Below are 25,105 nucleotides of genomic sequence, written 5' to 3'. Positions count from 1 at the left end.
AAGGTATCTTCCCGAGGTGTCGTTAATGAAATCGTCAAGGCGGCGATCCAGTTCTTGCTGCTCGAGATCGTTATATATACTGTGATCCATTCTGTGCGGCAGCTAAGAGATCGAGTGACTTGAAGGGAAGAGGGAGACGTAATTTTGGGCGGGTGGTACAGACCCACCAAAGCTTGGCAGTCAGCAGATCGATGTGAACACTTGTTTCAAGGCTATGTCTGAGTATATAAGGCAGCATTCTTAAGCACAAACTTCTGTAGCAAGCATAGCCTGTCATCATCGTTTGCCACTGTTCGATGACACTCTATGCAGCATGCCAACGGATGTCGCAGATGTATAAAAAACTCCTGCAAATAACGCTACCGGACTACGATTTCATGGTACCCCGAAGATGCGCAACAAGGTGACCCACTTTCGAGCACTCATAATCGTACTAACTGTGGATGTAGTGTTATAAAGTATGCCATGCATGTAGCAATGCGGTACGAGCGTTGGGTCTGCACAGTGATACCAGTAGACTCTAGCCTACACCCAAGATCTGGCAAAGGGTAAGACGATCAAGAGCAATGTACATAGATCTCCAGTGATGATCATTTCATAAGATGGCCGGATGGAGCCTCTATTGTGGCCGAAAGCAGTTCTCAGACAAAGAAGCACAATACCCCGTTCCAGTTGACAAGGACGAAGCGTGGTCCTCGGCTGTTGACCGGGAGCATGTCTCGCACCATCTTGTCATACAATCAGTCTCGATCAATTGTGTAGGCAGTACTGTCGCGATGGCACTTTTACTCAAATTGAACATCGCTCCAAATTGTGCGACCAGATCTTGTGTTACTGGTCGCAGCTGTTCTAACATGTTCACACAATATCAAATACCTCCATTATACACACATGCTACCTACAAGACGATCAAAACACATCATAGCGGAATGAACCGAAGATCTCCAGCCGGCAGGCGTGCAGTTGAAGCGTCTCAAGACCCCATCTTCTGTTTGACGGGGACTCTGTACTGCTGGGACGGTACTGAGGCTTCCTGGAAAAGCATGGCGCTGTGAAAGCGGCGACTTCAGCTAACTCAAGCCATGGTGAGGTCCATTGCTGCTATCCAGGCAATGTTAGGCTGGCAGCGTGTGGAGACCGGCCAACATTCCGCGCAGGCAAGAGATTGCAAATTGGACCTCTGCTCAGGAAGAGCCACATGAGATCGAATTCAGGTTGCCTGACAATGCGGCATACTGGGTTGGGGTAGAGGCTGAGTGAGTGCTGCTCAAAGTCATTCACCTCCACACTTGATTGAGAATTCTGTCACTCACTTCGCGGCACGCCTAACCGTATCGAGACAAATTCACAAGGTTGGAAACACTTGGATGTCAGGCTTCCCATCTGGAACTTTTTGCATCGCCACAAACTTGCACGGTCACCACAACTGACAACTCGCATACTTCCATCAGCTCGCGACCTCACTACATTCTTGCATCATCTGGCAAGCATCGTCCACAGCGCATTCAGCACAGCAGCCCAGCTGCCACGAGGACGGAAAGACCAGAGAAGAAACAGTCACTGCCAGCTCAATGGCATGAAAGCAGCCGAATCGAACTTCACGCAAGCCCGGAGATGAGGTGCAGCATCAAGACGAACGCCAGACTGCCCTGCAATACATTGCGCACCTTCCTGCTCGAGATGCCACAGATCCTGCTTTGTGGGCAACATTCAACTTGATCCAAGGTAAGCCTTATCTACATGTGCTAGTTCGTAAGTCACGAAGACTAGACACTGACTGTCAAATCACCTAGGCCCTCAATACGTGGTCTCGATTGAGGAGCAGAGCCTTGTTCCGACTCTCCCTACCACGACTCGTCACGATACTCTCCCGTTGGAGGATCAGCCCCTGCAGTAGCACACCGCTATCAAAGGACATGCTACATTTCATGTCGACTCCGATGGAAACGACGATGCCGAGCACGAGATACACGAGGCCGAAAAGCAGGAAATACAGCCTTCGCATCCAGACATTACGAACAAAGACGGCTCTCGAATTGAGAGCCCTGCTCCAGGTGAGCCTGTACGGACTGGTAGCTCTTTGCTTTCTGCAGCGACTGCTCGCAGCGCTGGAATGTCAGCTCCGACAGCACATTCAGCCGCTCCAGTCGCCTTCCCGGCTGTTCCAAGAGCACGGACAACAGCTGCTCCAGCGAGTCCGCCTGGTCTTCAGAACTACGCACTGAACCGCATGAACTCTGATATGAGATCTTGGGCAGCGGTCACTGAGCGTGTTCCCGCTAACTGCGTTCTCCCTCGCGGCGTTAACATCACCTTGGCGGAGATCTGCACCTTCTTCCCAAGTGCCCTGCAAATTCCACACGTAGCTTGTCGCTTCATGCGGAACAGAGTCTTTGTCAATATGTTGGCTAAACTAGAGCTACGCGCAATCGGCCTCGAGAACGACAAGAAATCGATAAGACAGGCTGAGAGCAGGATCAAGGAGCAGAACACCAAGGCTGGACTGTACCAGTTTGGGCCTGACACAAACGGCCGATGGAATCTGCAGCGGGCCCTCGATGCTAGAGCAGAGAATGACCTGACCGCCGATCACTGGAAGTTGTATGACGGAGAAGGTTTCCAGCACTACGATGTTCGCTCCATTTACGGGGCAGTGCCGGAGTTCCAGAGGTGGCCACAGGACATGGATCGGGGAGTAGTTACCCAAATCTTGGAGTACGCGAAGCAGCACGCAAGCGATGGATACACTACACGAGACTGGTCATCTTTGGTACAGCGTCACGGCTTCCAGCCTCCAGTTTGGCCAGCGAGGCTTCCTACAAATGGAGACATTGAAGCCAACAGCCGCTGGGACTATTTCTTTGGCTACTGAGATATGGTCAATGGACTACTACGAGGCAGAAGAGGGCATGCCCAGACGACTTTGTGGTGAGGGATTAGCATGTCAATTAGTATCGAAAGTCTATCCCGTACATGATACCAGCAGCTATAACGAACCAAGCCCTACTATGGTGCGACTTTGTGCCCTTTGTCTTCCTGGCCATGCCATTGTCTACTGGACGACGCCACATTGGATGCACAAACATGCTATCAGCAGATATTTCTGCTTTTTCTTATGCTCGTATCTCTCTTCTAGACTGTAGCTCTTTTTGGTCGCAAGATGACATGTACAAGAAGACTTTCATATGACGACACTCGTCTCGCTAAACTGTTTGTCTATGCACTCTTCGTACTCGTATACATACGCGATATAGCATGTATACAGGTCCTAGCAGCTGTTGGAGATGCTGTTCAGTGGACTCTGCGTGGAGGCATGAAGTGAATGAACGAGCATGTGAAACGGCGCTGGCTCGGCAGGAGCCGCGTGTGATCAATTCAGCGCGCTGAACTTTGGCAGGCATATCTCGAATTCTGCTCGACCATCCTCCTAGTTCAAGATATCTCAACCAATCTCTCATGTCACGACAACAACCACCTTCGTCGGAAGACATGTCAACCATCAACCCGTTCGCGAGACTGGAGGATTCGCCAAGCTCCCTTTATGGCGATCCAGAGACCGCGATCACAACATATGAGCCAGCATACCCAGTCCTCTCGTCTCAGTTCCACCACGACTACTATGGTCCTACGATCGCAGAGACCCTTGGCTACACTCGAGACGCTTATGGCAACGGCGACGTCGAGGGCCAAGCGCAGCGGACTGACACCGAAGTTGCGCTTCCTTTGGGGAGCGTGAAGGGACAGCATACCGCGGCGCGTGTGTTGCCGCCTCACGGTGGGTTGCTCGAGCCATCGAAAGTAGAGCGCAGGTTGATGCTAACAGTATTGCTAGTCCGAGCGAGTGTTCGAAGTCACCAAGACTCACGTCGCCGCACTCGACATCCGTCAGCACGCAACAGACCTACCAACTTTCCGTCGGTGCTGGATCAGAGCGTGCCTTCGATTACGCAGCATGACGCGCATGGTAAGTGAGAGCAGTCGACCCCCGATGCTCTGGAGGCCTCTGCTAACATTCTACAGTCGCGGATATCTTGCCTGGCAGAACTTCGTTGCCACGTTCCGCAAGCAGTCTGGACTCGCGTAGTTTGGCCATTGGGCACACCACTAGCTCCCATACACCGGGCATCAGGACCTCTGACGCAGCTCAAGACACTGGGGATGGGGGTACTTCTCTTGGTCAAGCAGTCGATATACTCCCGAAGCCGATCAGCAAGCAGGAAACAGTACCACCTGTACCGTCCAACGACAACGAAGAGGACAATGAACCCGATCATGATTCAAGAGCCAGGCCCGGAAGGAAGCGCACGGCGCGAGGTAAGTTCTGGCCGCTTCTGGCTATCTCTGACCCAGTGCTGACGTCCCCTCGTGATAGGCAGCGAAGAAGCCCCGACGCCAAAGCGTGCCAAGGCATCGAACGTGGTGGCCAGAACCACGACAGCGCCTCCTCTTCACGCCGTTCAGGCTCTTGTTCTTCAGCCGAGCAGTAGTACAGCACCACCTGGCATCGAGGCTGAGAAGCTATTGCAAGGTAGCAATGGCCGAGCTGAGACGTCCGCTGACGGCTGCGGCGAGCTCAATCGCGATCGCATTCCACTCGACACTCAGATGCCGCTGGGTACCGTGATCACAGTGGCAGAGCTCGCATGGTTCCATCCGCACTGCTTCCAGTTTCCAGAGGTCGCGAAGCGCATGATACGAAACAAAGTGGCCAGCCTGGAGATCGCTCGCATGCAGCTGGAGGCAGCTGGCGAAGAGACAAGCGACAAGAACCTCAAAACCTTGAACGACCGCCTGAAGTACCAATACACAAAAGGCGGCCAGCTGGCATATCCACACAAGTATGCCGCGAACAATAACAAGTTCGACAAGAAATTTGTCGAAGCCGAAGGTCCTCGCGCAGATCTGACAGCAGACCAGTGGCGCTTCAGAAGCGACTACTCTAGCCAGCGAAAAATAAAAGAAGTGTTCGGCCACGTCAAGCTGGAAGTAATCTACGAACCAGTATCAGCCGCTAGTAGGCCCACCGGAAAGGGACGCGGCAAGCTTACGCAGTATCTGGAGTTTGCCGAGCAGTACGACGCTGCCCATCCGAATGCTAAGCTAGACACATCACACTGGGACTGGGTTGCGAGCAAAGTCAACGCGCAGGACCCGCAGCTGTCAACAGGTTTTGCTACGCTGGACCATGAGGTGATGGCCGGCCTGCGCGCAGCATGGAAGGCCTAGACAGCAGCAGCTGATCCGGAGTCGCTGGGGCGAATCATGCTGCAAGACTGTGACCAGAAGTTTCACGCGCGTGGAGAGTATGGCATCCGGAGCAGTAATTCCGAGGCCCAGAATGCTCGCGGAGTTCACACCTGGCGACTGCGGTTGGTAGGCGAATGGAAATGGCAATTGTGGCATGTTTGATCGATTCTGTAGGGATGTCGTGAGAGCCTTCATCATGATCATCGGTATTCCAATACATCTTCATTGCTCCGTTGAGCGTGCGTCAACAGCGTTCACACAGCTCTCTCGATAGTCCGCATCACTGTCTATAGCATCCAAGCCAACAATCCTGAGCACAGCACTGCACCGACTGCACCGACTTGGACACTGGAAGCCGCACCAGTGTAAGTTGCTGGCGCCGAACCGCTCGAGCTCGTACCATTTGCTGAACCCGTTGTTGTCACATTCTCTCCGCCCGACAGCTTCTCAACCAAGAATTTCCTCCCCAACTCCTGTACATCCGCATCCCCATAACGCAAATGTCCCGGCACAAAACTCGCATCAGGATACGCCGGTGCACAGACAATATCCTCAGTATGGCAGATATCCAGCAGCTTGCCATTCTGATAGCAAATCTCCGCAATACCATCGGCACTCGCATTGTCGGCACGATAGCTGGCTCCAGGATACTTCCGGGTCGAGTCGCCACCGAACTCGTCGATGTTGATGCTGGCATTGGGCACGTGGTAAGGGTTGCCGACGACCAGGACTGCTTTGATGGAGTTGTAGATAGCGGTTGATGGGTCGGTGATGTTCGCTAGGGTGAGCATTGTGGCTGAGGCGCCTTGGGAGTAGCCTAGGATGGCGTAGCTCTGGTCTGGGCAGGATTCAAGGCCGGTGGTGATGTAGCGGGTGACCTGGAGGCAGAGTAGATTAGCATCGTGCTAAAGCATCGAAGCCATGGAAGACTTACATCGTCGGCACCTAGGTACGCTGTTTGATTTGCAGCCGCTGGGTATACTGCATCGTACTCAATACCACCAGGCACGGCGGCGAAAGTATCGTTGATCATACTAGCGAATGCGATGCTGCGTCCTTGAAGCTCGTATGTGCCTCTTATACTGATAATTACGTATGATTGACATGTCGTCGTCTGAGCGATGGCCATTGCCAGGCTAGCGGCCAGCGCTGCGGCGATGGCTTTGCAATGCATTTTGAGTGTCAGTCGTACTGTGTTGTAAGTCGACCTTGAATGAAGTCCAAGATACATGTAGCCGGAGAGCTTGACGGAAGATCATGCAAGTGCGGTCCCGAAGGAGCGCTAATGTGTTGCCTCGGCTTGTGACTCGTGGAGGTTCGTACCGAAACGAGGTAGACGCAACCAAGCAGTGGGAGCCGTGTAGCCGGGTCGTCTCGAACTAGGCGCAAGAGAGAGAGTCGTGCTTTCGAGGTGTCGCTGCTGAGAGGACCGACAACACAAGCAAAGCCCAAGCGGAAGCAATTGGTATATGAGCCTTGGGCATAGCCCACTCAGCTCACCAGGTTTCCATCTCGGTAGACGCAAGGCAGGACGGCATCCTTCATAACCACTGCCACGTTTGATTGTGGTGCTCAGTTGAGACCGCCAACAACGTTGGCCACTCGCTCTGTATGTGATTCCTTCAGCCTCCTTCCCTCCTCAAGCCCGGCGGAAAGTGTTCCTCTTGCGGCACTCCCCACGTGCAGAGTGCATAGTCCATATGAAACATCAACCTTAAGAACTGTCTCGGTCTCTTCTCCATCATCTTGACCCAATCCAGCTTCTTCACTCTGCTATTGCCTCCCTTGCTGCCTGCCTGGACGGTGTGTTGTCTGGTTGCCGCTACTGTTCTCTCGCCAGAGGTTCATACCTGAGGTGAGATTATCATCGTCTTGGGCGTAGGCGACAATGTTGATGAGAACGTCGATGTAGAAGTCGGAGCCGTCGAACTTGCGTTGCTGGGAGCGGAGGGTACGAGTGAAGATGTCAAGGCGGCGTGCTTCGGTCGCCTCGGTGCGGGAGACGCGGGATGCTGCGAGGTTGATGGCCTGTGTGTCCGTTAGCAAAGAGGTGTTGCGGCATGACAGCGGATCTTACTGACCTGGAGGACGAGTGGAGGTCCAATAAGCGGTGTTGCAGTGATGGGGAGATCTTTCATGACCTTGACTTGTATCAATTCTTGAAGCCTCCTGGTAAGGTCATCGTTCGCATCCTGTAAGCCCTGCCTCGCCGCGCCAACGTCGATCATCTTTCGGCTGGCTGACAAGTTCTCGTGAATCATGGTGAGGTGCATGTTCAATGCAAAAGTCGCCGAGGCGCAGAGTATGAATAGCATGTTCACGTAGAGGCACAAAGACTCGTGAACATCATCCAGGCTGACTGGGAAAGGGTACTTCTCCGAGGTCTCCTCATACCACCGCCGGAGTGATTCGAGAGATTCTTGGACAGCCTCGACTGACTCCGGAAGAGACGCAAATACTGTCTCCAGCCGATCATCGAGGAGTTCGTCCTGGTACAGCAGTCGTAACGGTGTAGCCAGGCGTATGGTGAGCTTACAAAGCGCCGTCTGTAGCCCAATGGTCCTGACTTGGGTTTCGATGCTATGCACGACAGATCGCCCCAGTTCCGATTCGAAATCGTTGATCTGCAACGCATGATCGTCGTCAAACCAAATCGACTTCGAGTCCAGGTGTACCTGAAGGCTCCGTCGCATGCCGAGTGACAGAATACGGTCGCGGAAGATGATGGACCACCATATGCGCTTCAAAAGCTTGGCTTGTAGCGGATTTTCGTCCTTGAAGCGATAATATGAGTCTGCACGAGCAATTCTCGCATATCTCAGCGCATGGTTCAGCCAGGAGAGGTTTATGCGAAGCTTGTTGTGGCTCGGTGACTGGTATGTTAAGAGCAGACATGCCTGTGCATTGGCCACTGGGTCGGACTCGATGTCGAAGTCGAAGAGCAGCTTTGCTTGACGATAGTGGGTACTTCTCGCATCGCGGGGGCTGCTGAAGCCAAGAGTGGTCAAACTCTCGGCATCAAGATAGCAGCTGACCGTAAACAGCATACCCCGTAGCACTAGCAGCGAGATTTGGTTTACATGGCCGTTCTCGCTGTCAAAGCATCTCCAAAAGGCGTCTTCGAACATGATGGGCAAGTTTGGATGCACCAGGCGAAAGTATTGCACCATCATCGTTCGCAGAGTGGGTACTGGTGGTAGATCGAAACAGCCTTGCGACCGTAAGTACTATTCATCTGCCGGTGATAGCTCTGACGCAGCAGAGACCATGAGTGACGTATGAGCTGGTGGCCCATGTGGTTGACCTTGTACTGGATCGGCAGTGTAGAACGGAGGACCAAGCTGACGGCAGACCGCGTCGTACGTGAAGTCGTTCGTGAAGGCGAAGATATCGTCCAGGTCATTCAAGTGGCTGAAGTCGTACGTCGTATCCACAGTCATGTCCGAAAGATTCACCACGTTGGAAGCCGCTGCGTTGTTGCTCCATTGGGAGATCGATGACCATGACTGTCCGGAATCGATCGGCCCTACGGGTGATACATAGTCGCTCACGACTGGCGTATGAACCTGAAGCACATCGCTGTTGAGTTGCCCAGGCCTGGATAGCCCGATGCCGCCATCTGTGCTTGGAGTCGTCGTTTCCAGCGAGAGTACACTGGCTCGCCTGACGTGCAGGCTCCCGCTCATATCCGTCTCATCCTGTCCCTCAGCAGGTGGAGTCGGGTCCCTCCGCTGATTCTTGCGTTTGCGCAACGTGCATGCAGTCTTGTAGCAGGCACAGTTGGAACATGGTGTGCCGACTTCGAGAATGTTGCATTCAATCTTTCTGGCATGGCAATGCTCACACACCTTCCGTGAACGCCTGACGACGGCCTGTCGTTTGCTGGCTGGCGGTAGAGCCGGACTCTCCGATGCGAGCCTCTTGATATCTGCAATGTCTGCCATGGGTATAGTTGGATGAGCGTTGCTAGGCGGCTGAAGCGCTAAAGCTCATGCACATTGGTCGAAGCGCTCACAATCAATGCATGACATGTAGTCGTACAGATCCTGGTACTACCACATGAACAGCCGTATGCTCTGGGCATTGATGTCTTGCGCAGCCAGTATTGGTGTTCGTATTGTTGATTACGGCATTTGGTACACTGACGACTGGCGTGATCCAGCAGAAGAGGAGTTGATCTGAATAGCCGCGGCAATCTTGGGCTTCGGAGCTGAGTCCTTGCCATCCTCAGGGTCCAGGCACATATGTGCGGGAACAATCTGGCATAAGATTATCAGCGGGCGTCGGTCGAGAGAAAGACGTGTGAAGAAGATGCTGTATTCTGGGTGACTGTCGATCTCAAATCCAAGGACTACTTCTCTCCCATGTCGAACAGCAGGAACTCCGCCGGCTTGTCTCCCACACTCTCAACCTCAATCTTGCCAGGTCCGGAAGCGCCCTTGATGAACGCACCGTCGCCTTCTCCAAGCTCAACATCCCCGATCTTGATCTTCGCACCGCCGCTCGTTGGCTGCTTGCGATCGCCCATTACGACATGTAGGAAAACGTTCCTCTCCCCATCTTTGACCAGCTCATGCTCGACCTTCTTGCCGGGTGCTAAAATCGAAGCGTCCATACTCAGATCGGAGTAGATCTCAATGGGCTCTGTTGGTCCATCTTTTCCGCTGTGTCGCTCTTTTGACTCCATGATTCTCACGAGCTTGTCGGTCTTCATTTCATCGGTATATTTCCGCGTGCAGTACGATGGCTTGAGGCCTCGAATATTGGGCTTTGCCCATATCTGGAGGAACTACCATCGAAGAGTCAGCATACGCGCAAAGAAGACAGTGTCGCCGCCGTCATGACTGAGCTAGAAGAGGGTGTCCGAGCAAGTCCAGCAACACTCTGCCAAGTTGCTGACTACTAGCCTGACGCGGCCACCCTAGCCTCTAGGACATCGCTAGCTCCATTACACCAAGATGTTGACTCACGTGTACATCCTCCTCTTGGTTCCGGCAGTACTCAGAATGGGAAATGCCCGTCCCAGCATTGGTGAATTGAACCTCGCCTCTTCTCAACTTCTCCAAGTTGCCCATGCTATCTTTGTGCTCTAGCTCGCCTTGCACGATGTACGACCAAATACCGAACTCAGCATGACCGTGACGCCCGAACCCAGTACCTCTTTCAACACGATCTTCGTTGATGACTCGTAGAGGACCGAACGATTCGTACTTGGGGTCGTAGTAGGAGGCGAAGGAGAAGGTATGGAACGTGTAGAGCCAGCCGTGGTCTGCATGACCTCTACCATTCCATGGTCGTTTCGTGATCTTCAGGTTGGAGGTACCGTTCGTCGCTGTCGCTGTCATTGTCGCCATCGTGTGAGCTGAGACTGGTAGTGTCGTCTTTGATAGCTTTGGTAGAGCTGAGCGGAGAGGGGTATACAACGCCAGAATGACTGCTAAGAGGGCTACGAGAGTCGCGACTGTTTTAAGGGGAAAGGACGACTGTGGTTGTGTTTCCGCCGAAGATTCGTTTTCTGAAGACATGAAAATCACATACCTGACCGTATGGTGGCTTTATATACTCATAGAAATGTGGATGCTATGATAGAGCGTTTTGCAATGGATGTCATGCTAGTGCAAGCAACGCTGTAAGCAATTGTCATCGCTGGCCGTCACGTGAGCTTCGGCAACAGCCGAAGAAAAATGCTGAGGTAAACAATGGTCTGGGCACCTTCCTGCTGTGGTATCACATGTCAACTTCAACTTCACCTCTCGGGCAAAGATTGCTTTCAACTGACTAGAGCGACCCCGCTGTTGACGCTCGCGATCATGCTAAACAGGCGTGCAGTCGAAGTACTGACGGTCTCCACTTTTTGCATCGTTAACATAGAGACTTTCCTTGTTGCCACCAGGACTGAATACGAAGTACCCGAAGTTGCTTCGAAGTTCTCTCATATACCTCTAGTCCGCGATCTGGAGCAGCAATACTACATGCTGAAGACGCCTGGAAAACGTGCGAACGAGCATGGCGATTAAGGTCTGGATGATCGGCCTTCGTGCCGCTTTGCAACAGTATCTCGAAATCTATCATCATGGCCTCGGTCTTCCAGGCTGAGAAGTCCAGTCAGCCATCTTACAATCGTCGAACAATGGCCTGATCATCACCATCTCAACGTCTCCATCATGCGGTGGCCTTTATTCTTTCCGTTGCCCAAGCGAGGTGCTTGCTTGGATCTGTTGGTGATATGCAGCCTGGTGGCGTTGCTCTGGCATTTTATTGGAGCACAACAGTTCAACCATGCGTGGACCAAGAAGGCTTCTTCGGGAAGCTCTGAGGCCTCAAACGATACTCGACGATCTTGTCAACGATTGCCTGGCGCCCACGAGACCGTCGTCGTTATCGAAACCAGCGCTGCAGAGCTGGAAGAGCGACTGCCAATCCACTTCTCGACTACTATTCCCTGCTATCCAAACTACTTGATCTTCTCGGACTGGGCCGCGAAGTACAAGAATCACACCATACGAGATGCTCTGTCTTCCGTGAGCCCAGCGCTTCGATCGACGCATCCAGATTTCGACTTGTGGCGGCGATTGCGAAAGGGTGGACCAGACGTTCTCGAGGATGAAGAGATATGGAACTCAGCCATGACCACCAAGGACTTGGATAAGTGGATGATCTTGCCTATCATCAGGCAAACCTTCGAGCGGTATCCTAACCAGAAGTGGTACGTGTTCCTCGAGACCGATACATTTGTACACTGGAGCAATCTCCTCGCTTGGTTGCAAGAGCTCGACCCCAAGGATCTCCATTACATCCGAGCTTCGGAAGATCAATCCTCTCAGTCTGGCTCTGGCGTCACTCTCTCACATGCCTCGATGGAACTCCTGGCGAAGGAGATTGACGCTGAACATTCCACTTTCGAGACGCTGACGAAGGCAAAATCTTCGGGCGGTGCCGTGCTGAGAATGGTCCTTGCTGGGATTGGAGTGAAACCCACTTTTGCATCGCCAAAGAGAGATACTGCAAGTCTCGGCTCATTGGACTACAATGAACGAACATCTGGCAAGCGACGATGGTGCTCTCCCGCGGTCGCCTACCACGGCGTATCCCCAGCTAACATAGCTGAGCTGTGGAAGTTCGAGCAAGAATGGTATCTCGAGCGGCCTAGCGTCCTGGGAGCGACATGTTCCAATTCTTCATCAAGCCCCGACTGGCTATCAGATTCGGCCGGGTCGATGACTGGGACAACTACAGCAGCGTGAACCCCGCGCATAGCCATCCAGCATCATCGGTGGACCAATGTCTGCAGTCGTGCGCAGGACGTTCTGAGTGCGTTCAGTTCTTTTTCTTCAACGGAACTTGCCATCTTTCGTACGTTCCAAGACTGGGAGACTTCGCGGCCGGCGTACGCTCGCGCTGGATCCTTCCACGACTGGTACGTTGGGTTGATAACATTGAGGCCTGCAGAGATCAGGAACTTGGATTCATCTGAGCTCTAGCGTGCTTGGGGAGGATTTCATTTGATCGAGATCTTATGGCCGCCGGAATAATGATCCTCACTCAAGCTTGGCATTCGTTATTCGAAGAAGCTGCGAGCCCCTGCCTGGGAACATTATCAGTAGCTAACCAATTGCGGTGCTGATAAGGTCTACTCAAGGTCTATTGGCTGGCATCCGCTATTGAGCCATTGTGGTTGCGTTGGAAGTCATGAATGCCTGTTACAGCAGACTGCCACCAGATGGTGTCCTAACGAGTGTTGGAAGCGAACAACTGCTCACCATGTACTGCCTCCACTCGGACCGTGGTGGACAAGAGATCTTACGTGCGACAAGCACTTCTATGGGCCTCACGAGTCACGTTCGGCCAGCTCGAGAGATATGATAGCCGGTCGCCGGTCGAGCGCGAATCTTCTTGGCGCAATACGCACAACGTTCATGGTCTTAACTCCTAGCAGGGAACGAAGCGATCGGGCCAAAGGCACAGGTCGGAACAAGAACAACCATATCAGGAACCCCTCCACACGCCGGCTCGCCCGAACAAGGATCATGCCGTCTTTTCTTGGCTCGATGGTGCCTTGGTATCAACCACATGCAATGTACTGAGCTCGCCTTGTCACAGACAGCGACCAACATTAGACGATTCGCTCTACAAGTCAACAAGAACCAAGCTATGTCACCTACCGGAACTCGCCAAAACGTCTCCTGGCGGCCGGCCCAACATGAGTCACGATCGACGTGAGCCAAAGCGTGCCCGTCAGGCTTGTCTGAACTGCAGGAGGAAGAAAGCCCGATGTTCCGGAAAAAAGCCTGTCTGCGCATTCTGTGCACGGCTGAAGCAGAACTGCGAATGGGATAGTCCGTCCGCAGAGTCAACTGCCAGGCCCTCGATCTCCCGATCTGGTTCAAGTGGTCGCGATGCTGTTGGACTGGCCGCGCGTGTTGCTTTACTTGAAGCGAAGCTCAGTCTTTTGAGTGCTAGGGAAATCATCTCTTATAACAAACGACCGGCTGTCACAGGCAACGAGCCGAGCCATGCCAGAACAAGTGCCCGGAAACGACCTTTGCCCCAAGAAGTTGGTCCAGACTCATCCTCCTACGACGGTGACTATGCATCCGCACCCAGTCAGGATGTGTTTCACCACCTTATCGACGTCTACTTGGAATACTTCCACAACCAGCCGTATACGTACTTCCACGAGGCCACCTTTCGACAAAAATATGATGAAGGTCGATTGCCTGAGTATTTGGTACTTGCTTTCGCTGCCATGGCCGTGCGTTTTTCGAACCACGAGATGTATCGAGGTCGGCAGCAAGAAGCTCTCACGGCATATGCCAACGCCTCATGGCAGCAGATCTTTGAAGACTCTTTCTCCTATGGTGGGCACCTCGAATACCCCATGGTCCCGGCGACTGCTGCGCTACTCGCTGTCGTTGACTTTACTACTGGGCATACCAAGTTTGCGTGGGTGAAATTCTCCTTGACCATCCGCTTTGCACAGGGCTTGAGACTCAACGAAGAGCCGGACGAGGATCTCCCGGGCATCGAACAAGAAGAACGCCGGCGCACATACTGGTCCGTGTATCTTCTCGACACACTCATTTCGATTGGCCCAAGTCGACCACCATCCATCTCGAATCCGGATTGTCCAGTACAACTCCCTTGCCAGGAAGATCTCTTCTGCAATGGTCCGGCGAGCGAAACGGAGCCGACGCTTGGAGCCGTGATTGACGACCCTACTGCGCCATGCCATCAAGACCTCGACTACTTCGGTAAGCCGCTTTTGCAAGCTTCATGGGGACGGTTGGCCTGACCTCACAACCGCTATGATGATCCTCATGGCAGCAGCACTTCGGCGTTTTATAAGGTACACATCGTCTCCAACATGACTTCATCGCCTTATGGTCATTTTTCGACACGCTCAAGACACTAACAACTGTGGTAGATTCGCCATGAAACAGACGCCCCTGAGCCCGTTCCCCGTATGGGATCCGCGAAGCGAGTACTTGATAATCAACAGAAGTCTCCTCCACTTCGAGACTTTGTCTCCATGTGCGCTCGGCTCAATCACCGAAATATTACAACATCAGTTCACCTTCGACGGCGCTATCGACAAACAGCGAGCTGGCCATTTTCTTTACTCGCATGCCCTCTTCCACCACGTCCACTGTCTACTCAAACATCCCCTCATTCTGTATCGTGTCTTGCAGCCATGCTCGGATCCATACCTCCAAGCTTTGTCGAAGAAGCTTTGACCAGGTGCCAGAAGCATGCAGCAGAATTGCTGTGTCTGCTGCAAGAGGGGCAGGAGCAGGGTGGCCTCCTCAAGGCTGGACTTTACGGCTACTGCGCCTTGACGATTGGTTTGATGTACCGCCTGTACGAAAGCCACGATGATCCCGCGATCGCCTCGATGGCGCATATGCGAGTGGAGCAAGCCGTGGAATTCCTGGGGAATCATCAGCAGCACCAGCCAGTCTTTAACAACATGATCCTATCAGTGCAGTCCTTCAGGCCGAACGTCGACGTCGCCAAAGCACTGATCAACCCGGTGAGCCTCGCTTCGAAGGCCACGATCAGAGATGCGAGTACTCTCTGGCATCTTCTGGACTATGCTAGGATGCCAGAGATCAGTCCTTCGAGTCCGGATGATACTGGTGTTATGACTGGGTTGTTGCAGGAAGTGATTGAGCAAGGTGAAAGTGCTGGTCTGGAAGAAGGGAGTGGATACTTTGCTGCTGTGGATGCCGCCAGCGAGGGTGTCTACGCACAAGGGGCGTTCGTTGAGGGGATGGCTGGTGGTAGTCTGTGGCCTGAACAGCTGCCGCAACAAGACACAGAGCTGGAAGTGGCACCGCAGCCGTGAGGCAAAAGATGTGAAAACTCAGCGCTAGGTTATCTAGACTTTCATGCCGCTTCGAGAGTAAGGCGAGCAGACCGATTAGAGTGACAACAGGCTTCTTCTTGGAAGGCGACATTCTCCAGCCGTATCCCAACGACAATGGGCGTTATCAGCTGGAGTTGAACAAAAGTGGCAGCTCGACCCTACAAGCTGTACATTCTGACCATTGTAGAACAAGGTAGGGAGAACGTCTCTGGAGTCGTCCACGAGTCGGCGCTAGTACTGTCTACGAAGGGCAGCTGACGGCACGATATCGGGCTTATAGAGAACGCTCGCGATGACTGTAACGATTTCTGTCTAAGAGACTGCTTCGTATATGTAGTTGAGCTCCGGGAGACTTTCGCTCACTACAGTCCGAAGAAGGTGCTCAATTATGCTAGCCTCAACACGGACGTCGCCATCTTTGATCCTGCGCTACTTGGGGTGGAATCATCTGGCCATTTCTTAGACTCGATCATAAAGACAAGTGATCAAACATCGCAGGGTATGTTTGCTTGGGTACAGCTTTGTGCTGTAGAGGGCATGCGCTATATATTACAGCGTGTGTGCCTCCATATCAAGCTATCATGGTACTCTTACACACAAACCTCTCAAGCACGTATATACACATATGTTGTTTCTAAATACTCGTTGTACTGCTTCTACGCATGTGACAGCGCAACATTCACTGACACCCAGCTGGACCCTGAGCATGCCAAGCTCCCTCCCGTCCGCACTGCACGCCCGCCACCATGAACACAACTCTTTTCTCGCGCCCCAACTTCAATTCTGCGTCCATCAAGTCTCAACACCAGACATCACACCAAGATGTCTTCAGACACCACCGAAACCTACAGAAAGGCCGAGGCCATCCGGCGCGCACCCTACCAAAACTCGCACCATCGCGGCCATGGCACGTGGTTTCCAGGAAGTGCATCAGTGGTACGCCCATGCTAGATTTGTCGCACAAAGTGTCGCAGCACTAACATCGAGACAGGAGGCTACATGACGTCGCCCAGGCGCGTCCCTCCAACACCTCTCGCACTCGCGCAAACACCATGCCGGCTTCCCAAGCATCTCACCCCTCGCTGTCTACCGGTACTCGCCTCGCGACCGACACTCGATCACTCGAGGCGGCGCGTGCACTCATCGTCACTTTCCGCCTGTCGCCTGCTACCCTGGCCGCCATCGCACAGCAGAGCGGCGAGGCTCCAGCTAGCGCCCAAGCATCAAGCCCGTCCCCAAGTACCGCATAACACCACGACGGGAGGGACTTTGCTGCCGCAGAAGCGCTGCTCGATTTGAGGTCGGGGGAGCGTGGCGGACGATCTAACAAGGAGCTTGGTGCAGCAGAGGGCTTGCTGGCTCTGAGATCGGGTGCGTCTTTGAAGAAGGGTACGGGAGAGGATGTCGATGGAGGTGAGGGTGGAGACGAAGCGGTGGTGGAATAAGGTGGAGACAAGAAAGACGAGGAAGACAAGGGAGCTGAGGTCATGGAGGAGTACCCATTCGATAGGTACGGCCGGGAGCCTCAGGATGATGGTATGTACGACTAGCGCGATCCTCCGCCATGCGTCACAGCTCATGCTTCCCAAAATCAAACGATACCCTGCTACTCGCACAAACTTTGCAGAAATCGCATGGCATTAAACCCATCAAACCCTACCTCGCGCTCCACACCTTTCTACCACTTCCCCCCCCCCCCCTTAACAACCAACCTCCACCCACTAATCCTATCCGCCGTAACCTCAGTCCCCGCACACTCCGTCAAACCCCTCTCAAACCCCACCTGCGTCCCCAAATCCAACCCCTTCCTAACATCCTCACTACACTGCGTCCCAATAAACCACGCCGCACTCCCAAACCCCCATCGATCCCCATTAACAAGCTCCAACACATCCGCCGGCCCCTTAGCTTTCGCAGCCTCAACTTGCTCCTCCGTGATCCCACTCCCTGGCACAGTAGCGAGGTACTCTGCGTACTTCTCGTTGAAAGCAGGAGACTGCATGTTACGTGTCCCTTGGCCTGGTCGGCCAGGGGCTGGGAAGTGGTTCTTGCTGTATTGAAAATTGCCACTTTCGAAAAGCTGAATGGCCACGGCAGCGGCCTGGGCGCCGAAGGTGTTCAACTTGAACTGCTTGAACGAGGCCGCGATGGCGGGGGCTGCGATGGATGCTGTGCGGCATTCGTCGGGGTAGGACGCGCTGGCGCAGGAGGATGTGCTTGGGGCGAGGGTGATGAGGGATTGGGGTGTTATGGTATTAACCATTGTCGGTTCCGTTGGTTTTGATGTTGGAGGTGGTGATGGGTTTGGTGCTGGGAGGAGTCGTGCAGGGGATTGATTTGATGATGGTGGCTATGCCGAGGGTGTTGAGGAGGGCTGAGTCGAGGGCTTTGCGTTGTTGGCAGGTTATGGGGATGGCGGTGATGAGGGAGGTCATGCCTAGAAGTTGGATGAGAGTTGAAGTGTGCATTGTGGCTGTGTATATTATGTCGTAAGGTGTGAGGTAGTGCCGTGTTCTGTCAAGTAGTCTCTCAAGGTATGTTTTATCGTTTTCTGTATATCTTCTGCTCCACGAGGTGGTCGAATGAGACTATATGAGCAGTGTTTCGGAAGTCGATTGACGGCAGAGGAGAACAAAGAGCAGAGGAAGTTAAAGCAGGATGAACAACGCAGACGTTTCATGCCCCATTGTAGCATTGTGTGTCGCTCGGACGCCACCAATTCGTGCCGTGTCTGGGAATCTAAGACAAAGTCAGGGACAAAGACCAGGGATAGTTTCTCAGATGTCAGTACACCTCCGACGCTCCTTTCGAACTTGTAGTGCCGACCAATGCAGAAGTGGCTGAATATTGAGCTCACTGGGTGGAATCATCGCTACGCGCGAGAGCAGGTCGAGAAGGACTGGCGTATTCTAGGAATCGCGGATGATCCCCAGGGTCGCTCTGTCTTTCCTCGGTTGGCTCTCGTGTATAACGCTGATGCCGATACTGAGTGAGGGGAGAGAACAGGCCGACCGTGTTGCTATCGCTGTGATCATCCTCCACCACTTTACGAGTATGGAGGAAGCGCCCGAACCAAGGCCTGATCAACAGGAAATCTGCCAAAGCGGCTTTTACATGCACGATATCAATTCAACTGACATGCTATACACACAAGCTCATCACTGCAAACCTCCAGCACGCTCTAACGCAACAATGCTTGCAAGTCCGATCTCTTATACACTGGCTCCGTAAACAACACGTGCAAGCTAACCTCTGCGGCGCCGCGACTTCACCGCGACAGCCTTCTCAACCTTGCCGCGAACTGGGCCAGGGATGCAAAGCTGCGATGTGGCAACATCCTATGCTGCCTGTCGACCTTGCATACCCGGCAGTCTCATCGCCTGTGCCCTCCGCTCAGCCTCCGCACGCTCCGCAGCAGCGACGACAGTCGGGTTGATCTGTAGCATTGGTCCGTCGTAACTTCGATTCGGATCCAGCTTGGCAACCTGAGAGTCTTTGCTCGTGTCGACCCGCCGTAAGAATTCCCGTACTCTGCCGACTTCGTTATGGCCGATACCACCCTTTTCGCTCTCCACTGCAGCGAGGAGCGCAGGTAAGCTTTCCTCGACTTTGTCCTCAGACACGCCGGTGCATAACGATACCACTTTGCGATACAGTCGCTCAAGATCTATCGATCGACTCCGTAACTCTTCCGCTTGCTGTCGCAGGTTGTTGTTGCTACCTCGATAGGCGGTAAGTCTGGCCTGCAACGCCTTTTGTGATGGCATACGGCCGGCGAGCGACAGTCTCGACTGGCCATTAGTCTGTGAAGGTAGGTCCAACCAGTCTGGCTCGAGTTCGATGGCTCGGCCAGTGTGGTTCGCCTGCTGCTTCCTCGCCGCAGTTTTCTTCTTCTCAACTTCTCGGCGCAGGTTAGCGACCTTTGCTCTGCGCTCCTCTCGAACGCGAAGCCGCTCTTTCATCTCTTGGAGCTTCTCAAGACCTGCCTTCTGCAGTGCTGACAACTCGCGGATCTGCTCGTTCAACTTGTCGATCTTCTCAGTCCTCGAGCGTAAAGACTCTTTGTGCGAGGCAAGATTTTGCGTAAGCATGGATGTCATAGCTAGAGGAATAGTCAGCAAGCATGATCTTGTGCAAGTTTGAAAGGGTTACACACACGCAATGAATTCTTGGCCCATGTCCTCCGCTCTCACTTCTGGTGCGCCCGGCTTTGCTTCGGCGTCTGATGCATCCTGGTTTGGCATTGGATACGGAGGTGGTTGCATAGATGACTGCTGGCTCACGAGTCCGCCACTTGGGTTCGGAGCATCGTCTTCGTCTATACCGACACCAAAGTCCTTGGCGCAAACACCTTTGTTGTTTGGAAGACTGGGGTCTGCATGGATCTCGAGAAGCTGCTGTATGATGCTGCGATTGCCAATGCGAGCCACAAGATTGAGGGCAGTGTTTCCTGCCTTATCTCTTGCGTTCACAATGTGTGACAGGAATCGCGAAAGATTCACTGGTCCTCTAGGTCCGGGAACAGCAGTGTCTTGGCTGGAGCCATCACCATTGGACAGTTGCGAGTCATAATGCATATTCGCTGCGGCGGCAGCAACGTTCTTGGCGGCAGTAGAATTAGGTTGGGTTCCTATCCTGACCAAGAACTCCAGCAATGCCTCAAGATAGTACTTGCTGCTTGCGCCGCGACCCTTGATGCCACAAGAGACGGCGATGTGGTGCAAGACTGTCCTACCAGTCATGTCTCTGACTTCAATCAACGGGCCGAGCATCTCCAACAGCTCCGGGAAATTGGCAAACTCCCAGCAGTTGTTGACGAGTACAGCGCTGATGAGAGGCGTGTGTCCAGCTGCGTTGCCTCGCCATATGCTGGCGCCTTTCTGTATGAGGAGCTTCATCAGCGGTGCTTTGGCGAGAGTTGCGGCCCAGTGGAGGGCATTGTTCGCAGAAGCATCGAGCGGCATGTTCAAATCTTCATTTGACAGCTCCTGAAGTGCAGGATGGCTGGCGTAATCCGTTCGACCTGACTCAGCGAAAAGGCTCAAGATCATGTTCATCTTCTCTTGTTGTACTTGGGTGACTGGGCTTGGAAGTGGTGGTAGTGCTATCGGCTCGCCGTTGCCATTGACAGCATCTTGCAACAAAGCGTTTTCGTAGAAGCTCTCATTGACTTCGGTCGGCGTCCCAGATCTCATCGAAGCATCCAGAGGTAGGTTTGGAGGGCCCATACCGTCCTGGCTGTCGGGTCGCATGCGCTTACGCGGTGGCTCGCCGTTCTGGGTGTTGTAGCGCGAGTCTGCACCTTTGGCATCTGACGCAGCGCTTTGCTGACTTTGTGACTGGCCGTTGTCTTGATGCGAGGGTCGGCGCATGTTGGCTGGCTTGGGCGTGCTACCTGCTCGTGGTGCTGGCGAGTTCATGCGAGCGGCCTTGTTCATGGCTGCCAAGGCGACGGATGTAGTAGGTGAGATGTTGGAGAAGAATGTACCGTTTGAGCCTGGAGTGCCATTCTGTCTCGGGTCGAGGCTGGAGTGGGTGTAGAACTTCTTACGCTGGGCAGCCATTGCTTGCTCCTTGGTTGGTGTCTCCTGCTGTCCTGGTCCACTAGAGCCGTCGGCACGGACATCGTATTCGAGGAGCGGTCGGAGAATGTCCTCGACGCCATATTGACGGCAGAACTCCAGACCTCGTCGATAGCTGATCCATGTGCCTTGGTATTTGCCATAACCTCCTTGCACCTTCTCGTGCTCACCTGGCAGGATCTCTTTCTCGAGGACTTTGGTGCGCTTGCCCTTGTCGACACCGGCGACTTTGAGGATCTGGGTAGCGTTCAACCAGCCATCGCTGCGTCGACGCATGACAGCGACACCACTGATCTCGATCTCGTAGACATTGACGCCCGAGTAGACGGCCTGACGAAGAGTTAGTAGGCGTACCCGAAAGCATGATGTTCACGACCATGTCCTTACAGTATATATCTGCGGCTTCTCGGTCGCATATGGCATGGGATACCTCTGCGCCTGGTCTCCAAAGCTCCGCGCGTACCCCGGATTCGACACTGGGCCATTCGGGAAGCTCTGGGCGTAAGGAGCAGGCGCGGGCTGGCCGAAGGACTGGCCATGCTGACTGCCGTCGAATGAGGTGTTGTAGTTGTGACTGGCGTATGAAGGCATTCCGTTCGGCTGGCTGCTGGACTGCTGCGGTGAGGGCTGCATTCCTCGTTGGTGGTGGTATGACTGCGACTGCTGCGGGGTGGGAGGCATTGCGACGACGTGCGAGGGCCGCGGCGGGCCAGTCGACGTGAGGGAGTCTATCACGAGCAGCGTCAGTGGGCGGCGGCGGCCTATGCGACGGCGGCAATGGCAGCGGTGTTGGCGATGGACGCTCGTGGAGTGTTCGTGTTCTGAACGTGATGAAGCGCGTCGCGGAAAGGACGGAGTACGTGTTGCGGCGGATGGAACTTGCCGGGCACAGCCGAGGAAAGCTCCCAGTTTCATCATCCTTCACTTTTGGAGCGACAGTGATGGGAGATTGACATGCTCTGCTGGCCGCGTCGAGGACAAGCGCTGCGCAATGGAGGACGCTGGCATCTGCGGTGTACATTGAAGGCCAGTGTCCGCTTGTACAGTACAGAGACAGCGCCCTCTGTCAGCACTGCGAACATCCGATACCATGCCTCCGGCAGAGAGTCAACAAGTTCCATCAAGCCTTTGGAGCTCTCGATCAACGCGAGGCACAACCTACGTGCACTGCTGAGAGAGTGCTCGTACCTGCCAGACCCTGCAGCAAAGCAATACCTATCCCAGCATATTCTGTCTGTCTTCAAGAGATATGACCGGTCTGAATGGAAAGGCAGAGTGTTTCCAGACGTCCAGGCTCGACTGCAGGACAAAGCACGGGAAGGTCGGCAAGCACTGAACCGACTGAGACGAGCGAACGATGGAGAGCTCAAGCCACTACTGAGGGTCCTGTGCTTGACGTACGGGAGGATTGGAAAGCGTAGGCATGAGTTCCTTGGGCCGATGATGCCGAGGGATGCAGTGGCAGAACCGGCTGAGCATGAGTCTGAATATATGGCAAGAGACAATGGACAAGATGATGCACATGCGGCGGATATCTTCGCGGACGACGAGCGGCATCTGGCTGACGTCTTTCAAGTCTTGAAGACGCCACGGACTGGAGGTGCCGATATTGCTCTGGATGCACCAGATACACCAAAGGCTCTTCTGCACGATCGTAACGGCAGAATGCCTCAGCCAACGACCGTCGCCGGCACACAAGTCTATCTCCAAAAGCTGACGCCAGCGCTTCACGCCCTCGCCAAATCACAAATGCGCATCAGCCCGGCCACGATGACACGGCCCAATCCCCGCCATCTGAAGCCCGATATCGCAGAGCTCAACACCGCAATGCGCCCAATGCCAAAATCACGAGTCAAGAACATGACCAACAAGTGGTTCGCCAATACGCTTCGTCGATTGTTACCGCCTCTGCCAACACAAGAATGGCTCAGACTACAAGAGCTGGCCGATGGCAAGGGCATCGAGGAGCAGCTGGCGCAGCGTAGACAACGTCCCAAGTCTCCGCCAGCTGATCAGCCCAGTGCCTTGGAAAGGGTGTTGATGCGTGGGACGTTTGATGTGCCCAATCCTACCACTCGTGATGTGCACAGGGTCACGCCTCGCTACATGCGAAGGCTATATGCGGCTGTCTTTGGTCAGTGTCCGCGGATGGATTGGGATGCGAAGAATGAACGGTGGGACGTTACTTGGGGCTCGCAGGTGCTCGCACGACCACACTGTTCTCAAGATGGACAACGTCAGCGCGCCCTACCAGGAGGCCTTCGGCATGATGTTCAGATAAAGATTGATGAAGCACCACTTTGACACGCCCTGTGTTGCGATTCTCCGAGGCACTTCTCCGAGGCTCCGAACGCGACGAGGATCAGCTGGACCCTGCCGATTCCGCCATTGATGGAACAACGTTCAAGAAAACATATCTCACTTGATACAACACTTCATCCGCTTCCGCACCAGCTTCCAAACTTGCAGCAAACTCTCAAGACACCCACACAAACCACGAATCACAGAGGAGATTGCACAATGGCAGCTGTCGACAGATCCCAGCCGAGCATCGAACATGCCACAGTCGATGGTAAGAGCACGAGCATCACACCAGCAAGAACACTTACCAACACCATACAGACATTCCCGAAATCCTCGCCATGATCAAAGAACTTGCCGCCTACGAAAACGAGCCCTCCAAAGTCCTCGCGACCGAAGACTCCCTCAAACGCACCCTCACCTTCGCACCCTCCCACTCCGGCACAGTCGTCCACACCAACCCCGGCTACGCCAAAACCCTGATCCTCCGCCTCCCCGCAGACCCCACTCACCCCGACGACAAGGCCAGCGCAGTGGCTGGCATGGCCATGTACTTCAACAACTACAGCACCTGGCGCAGCAAGCCGGGCGTATACCTCGAAGACCTCTTCGTACGACCGCAGTACCGCAAGAGGGGCTATGGCAAGTTCCTTATACGGGCGTTGGCGCAGGAGGTGGTGAGGATCGATGGTGGCAGGTTGGAGTGGAGTTGTCTGAAGTGGAATGAGCCGAGCTTGCAGTTCTACAAGAGCTTGGGCGCGGAGAGGATGGATGATTGGGTGCAGTTGAGAGTTGATGGGGAGGCGTTGGTGAAGTTGGCCTTCAGTGATCAGAAGGAGGAGAAGAAGGCTTGAGGGCGAAGATATGCGGCCGTTGAGAATAGGAATACAGCACAGGAACGGGTCAACGGGTGCTGAACCCAGGTGTAGACTCACCGCGAAGTCATGCGAAGTGCTATTGCAGGACTTCTGCAGCGAAAGCGTCTATAAGCCGTTGGAAGCACAGGCCGCAAATGGCGGAGACACCTCCGTTGTAGCTGCTGCTCAGCTTCTGCAACCCGAATGTTGCTTCTTTCTTCTTCACTCACCATTTCGCGGTGGTGCCAGCATGTCACCATCGCTGCAGGTCCTGGGGTCGGTGACTATAATCTCGCCCGAGTATGCTCATGGCAAGCTTGCGATCGACCTTTCCTGGCGGGCGCCGAATTTTGCAATCCTCACTTCTTCTTCCAGAAGCGGCAGTCTCCTGCACTGCACTGCCGTAGTCTGCCTTGCGCCCTGCGATGATGAGTGGTCCTCCAGCCCATGCGTGGTTTGCGACTATACGATGCAGCATGCCCGGGCAAAGTAATGCAAAGATCGTTCAGCGACAACACAATCCTGCAGTACGCGACACTACCAAGTAGTCTTAGAGCTAATGTATATTACAGACTGCAGCATGATGCAACTCGCCAACCGCACAGCCTGTGACAGCAATATATATCCTCCCCATCCGCACCTTCCGAAGCCAGCAAGCCCCGTGGGCAGCAGAAAGGCGCTTGTCTTACTGCTACACCATCTCCCGACGATGATCCGCCAGCGGAGAGCGACCGTCTGGCCGGCCCGTCACT

The 25,105-nt window shown here is 54.0% G+C and overlaps 13 protein-coding genes across 13 annotated transcripts; 8 read left to right on the top strand and 5 right to left on the bottom strand.

The window, feature by feature from the left end:
• Window positions 1–2,113: 2,113 nt before the first annotated feature.
• Window positions 2,114–2,872, top strand: CLAFUR5_02425 (uncharacterized protein; the record flags this gene model as incomplete). Its single annotated transcript, XM_047901573.1, has 1 exon — window positions 2,114–2,872. The coding sequence occupies one exon, from the start codon at window positions 2,114–2,116 to the stop codon at window positions 2,870–2,872; it is 759 nt and encodes a 252-aa protein (XP_047758696.1).
• Window positions 2,873–3,489: 617 nt separating this feature from the next.
• CLAFUR5_02424 (uncharacterized protein) lies at window positions 3,490–5,226 on the top strand (the record flags this gene model as incomplete). The annotated part of the gene is made up of 3 exons (XM_047901572.1): window positions 3,490–3,964; window positions 4,021–4,314; window positions 4,373–5,226. 3 exons carry the CDS (start codon window positions 3,490–3,492, stop codon window positions 5,224–5,226), a joined length of 1,623 nt encoding a protein of 540 aa, XP_047758695.1.
• Window positions 5,227–5,534: 308 nt separating this feature from the next.
• CLAFUR5_02423 (uncharacterized protein) lies at window positions 5,535–6,478 on the bottom strand (the record flags this gene model as incomplete). The annotated part of the gene is made up of 2 exons (XM_047901571.1): window positions 5,535–6,125; window positions 6,182–6,478. 2 exons carry the CDS (start codon window positions 6,476–6,478, stop codon window positions 5,535–5,537), a joined length of 888 nt encoding a protein of 295 aa, XP_047758698.1.
• Window positions 6,479–6,869: 391 nt separating this feature from the next.
• On the bottom strand, window positions 6,870–8,933 carry CLAFUR5_02422 (Cutinase transcription factor 1 beta; the record flags this gene model as incomplete). The annotated part of the gene is made up of 4 exons (XM_047901570.1): window positions 6,870–7,015; window positions 7,050–7,275; window positions 7,329–8,474; window positions 8,514–8,933. 4 exons carry the CDS (start codon window positions 8,931–8,933, stop codon window positions 6,870–6,872), a joined length of 1,938 nt encoding a protein of 645 aa, XP_047758697.1.
• Window positions 8,934–9,598: 665 nt separating this feature from the next.
• CLAFUR5_02421 (Putative quercetin 2,3-dioxygenase) lies at window positions 9,599–10,772 on the bottom strand (the record flags this gene model as incomplete). Its single annotated transcript, XM_047901569.1, has 2 exons — window positions 9,599–10,036; window positions 10,218–10,772. 2 exons carry the CDS (start codon window positions 10,770–10,772, stop codon window positions 9,599–9,601), a joined length of 993 nt encoding a protein of 330 aa, XP_047758700.1.
• Window positions 10,773–11,411: 639 nt separating this feature from the next.
• Window positions 11,412–12,721, top strand: CLAFUR5_02420 (uncharacterized protein; the record flags this gene model as incomplete). Its single annotated transcript, XM_047901568.1, has 2 exons — window positions 11,412–12,379; window positions 12,409–12,721. 2 exons carry the CDS (start codon window positions 11,412–11,414, stop codon window positions 12,719–12,721), a joined length of 1,281 nt encoding a protein of 426 aa, XP_047758699.1.
• A 726-nt stretch (window positions 12,722–13,447) lies between these two features.
• On the top strand, window positions 13,448–14,682 carry CLAFUR5_02419 (uncharacterized protein; the record flags this gene model as incomplete). Its single annotated transcript, XM_047901567.1, has 2 exons — window positions 13,448–14,498; window positions 14,672–14,682. The coding sequence occupies 2 exons, from the start codon at window positions 13,448–13,450 to the stop codon at window positions 14,680–14,682; spliced, it is 1,062 nt and encodes a 353-aa protein (XP_047757900.1).
• A 256-nt stretch (window positions 14,683–14,938) lies between these two features.
• Window positions 14,939–15,592, top strand: CLAFUR5_02418 (uncharacterized protein; the record flags this gene model as incomplete). Its single annotated transcript, XM_047901566.1, has 1 exon — window positions 14,939–15,592. The coding sequence occupies one exon, from the start codon at window positions 14,939–14,941 to the stop codon at window positions 15,590–15,592; it is 654 nt and encodes a 217-aa protein (XP_047757901.1).
• Window positions 15,593–16,435: 843 nt separating this feature from the next.
• On the top strand, window positions 16,436–16,863 carry CLAFUR5_02417 (uncharacterized protein; the record flags this gene model as incomplete). Its single annotated transcript, XM_047901565.1, has 2 exons — window positions 16,436–16,549; window positions 16,627–16,863. The coding sequence occupies 2 exons, from the start codon at window positions 16,436–16,438 to the stop codon at window positions 16,861–16,863; spliced, it is 351 nt and encodes a 116-aa protein (XP_047757906.1).
• Window positions 16,864–17,291: 428 nt separating this feature from the next.
• Window positions 17,292–17,876, bottom strand: CLAFUR5_02416 (uncharacterized protein; the record flags this gene model as incomplete). The annotated part of the gene is made up of 1 exon (XM_047901564.1): window positions 17,292–17,876. One exon carries the CDS (start codon window positions 17,874–17,876, stop codon window positions 17,292–17,294), a length of 585 nt encoding a protein of 194 aa, XP_047757907.1.
• Window positions 17,877–18,951: 1,075 nt separating this feature from the next.
• CLAFUR5_02415 (Transcription factor SWI6) lies at window positions 18,952–21,876 on the bottom strand (the record flags this gene model as incomplete). Its single annotated transcript, XM_047901563.1, has 3 exons — window positions 18,952–19,715; window positions 19,770–21,525; window positions 21,583–21,876. The coding sequence occupies 3 exons, from the start codon at window positions 21,874–21,876 to the stop codon at window positions 18,952–18,954; spliced, it is 2,814 nt and encodes a 937-aa protein (XP_047757908.1).
• Window positions 21,877–22,149: 273 nt separating this feature from the next.
• Window positions 22,150–23,499, top strand: CLAFUR5_02414 (uncharacterized protein; the record flags this gene model as incomplete). Its single annotated transcript, XM_047901562.1, has 1 exon — window positions 22,150–23,499. The coding sequence occupies one exon, from the start codon at window positions 22,150–22,152 to the stop codon at window positions 23,497–23,499; it is 1,350 nt and encodes a 449-aa protein (XP_047757909.1).
• An 87-nt stretch (window positions 23,500–23,586) lies between these two features.
• Window positions 23,587–24,350, top strand: CLAFUR5_02413 (N-acetyltransferase ats1; the record flags this gene model as incomplete). The annotated part of the gene is made up of 2 exons (XM_047901561.1): window positions 23,587–23,767; window positions 23,818–24,350. The coding sequence occupies 2 exons, from the start codon at window positions 23,587–23,589 to the stop codon at window positions 24,348–24,350; spliced, it is 714 nt and encodes a 237-aa protein (XP_047757902.1).
• Window positions 24,351–25,105: the final 755 nt, after the last annotated feature.

Source organism: Fulvia fulva, chromosome 2 (genome assembly GCF_020509005.1).
Source record: "Fulvia fulva chromosome 2, complete sequence".
Lineage (NCBI taxonomy): Eukaryota > Fungi > Ascomycota > Dothideomycetes > Mycosphaerellales > Mycosphaerellaceae > Fulvia > Fulvia fulva.
Note: the sequence above shows the minus strand (reverse complement) of the source record. Positions and strands in the feature narration are given on the sequence as shown.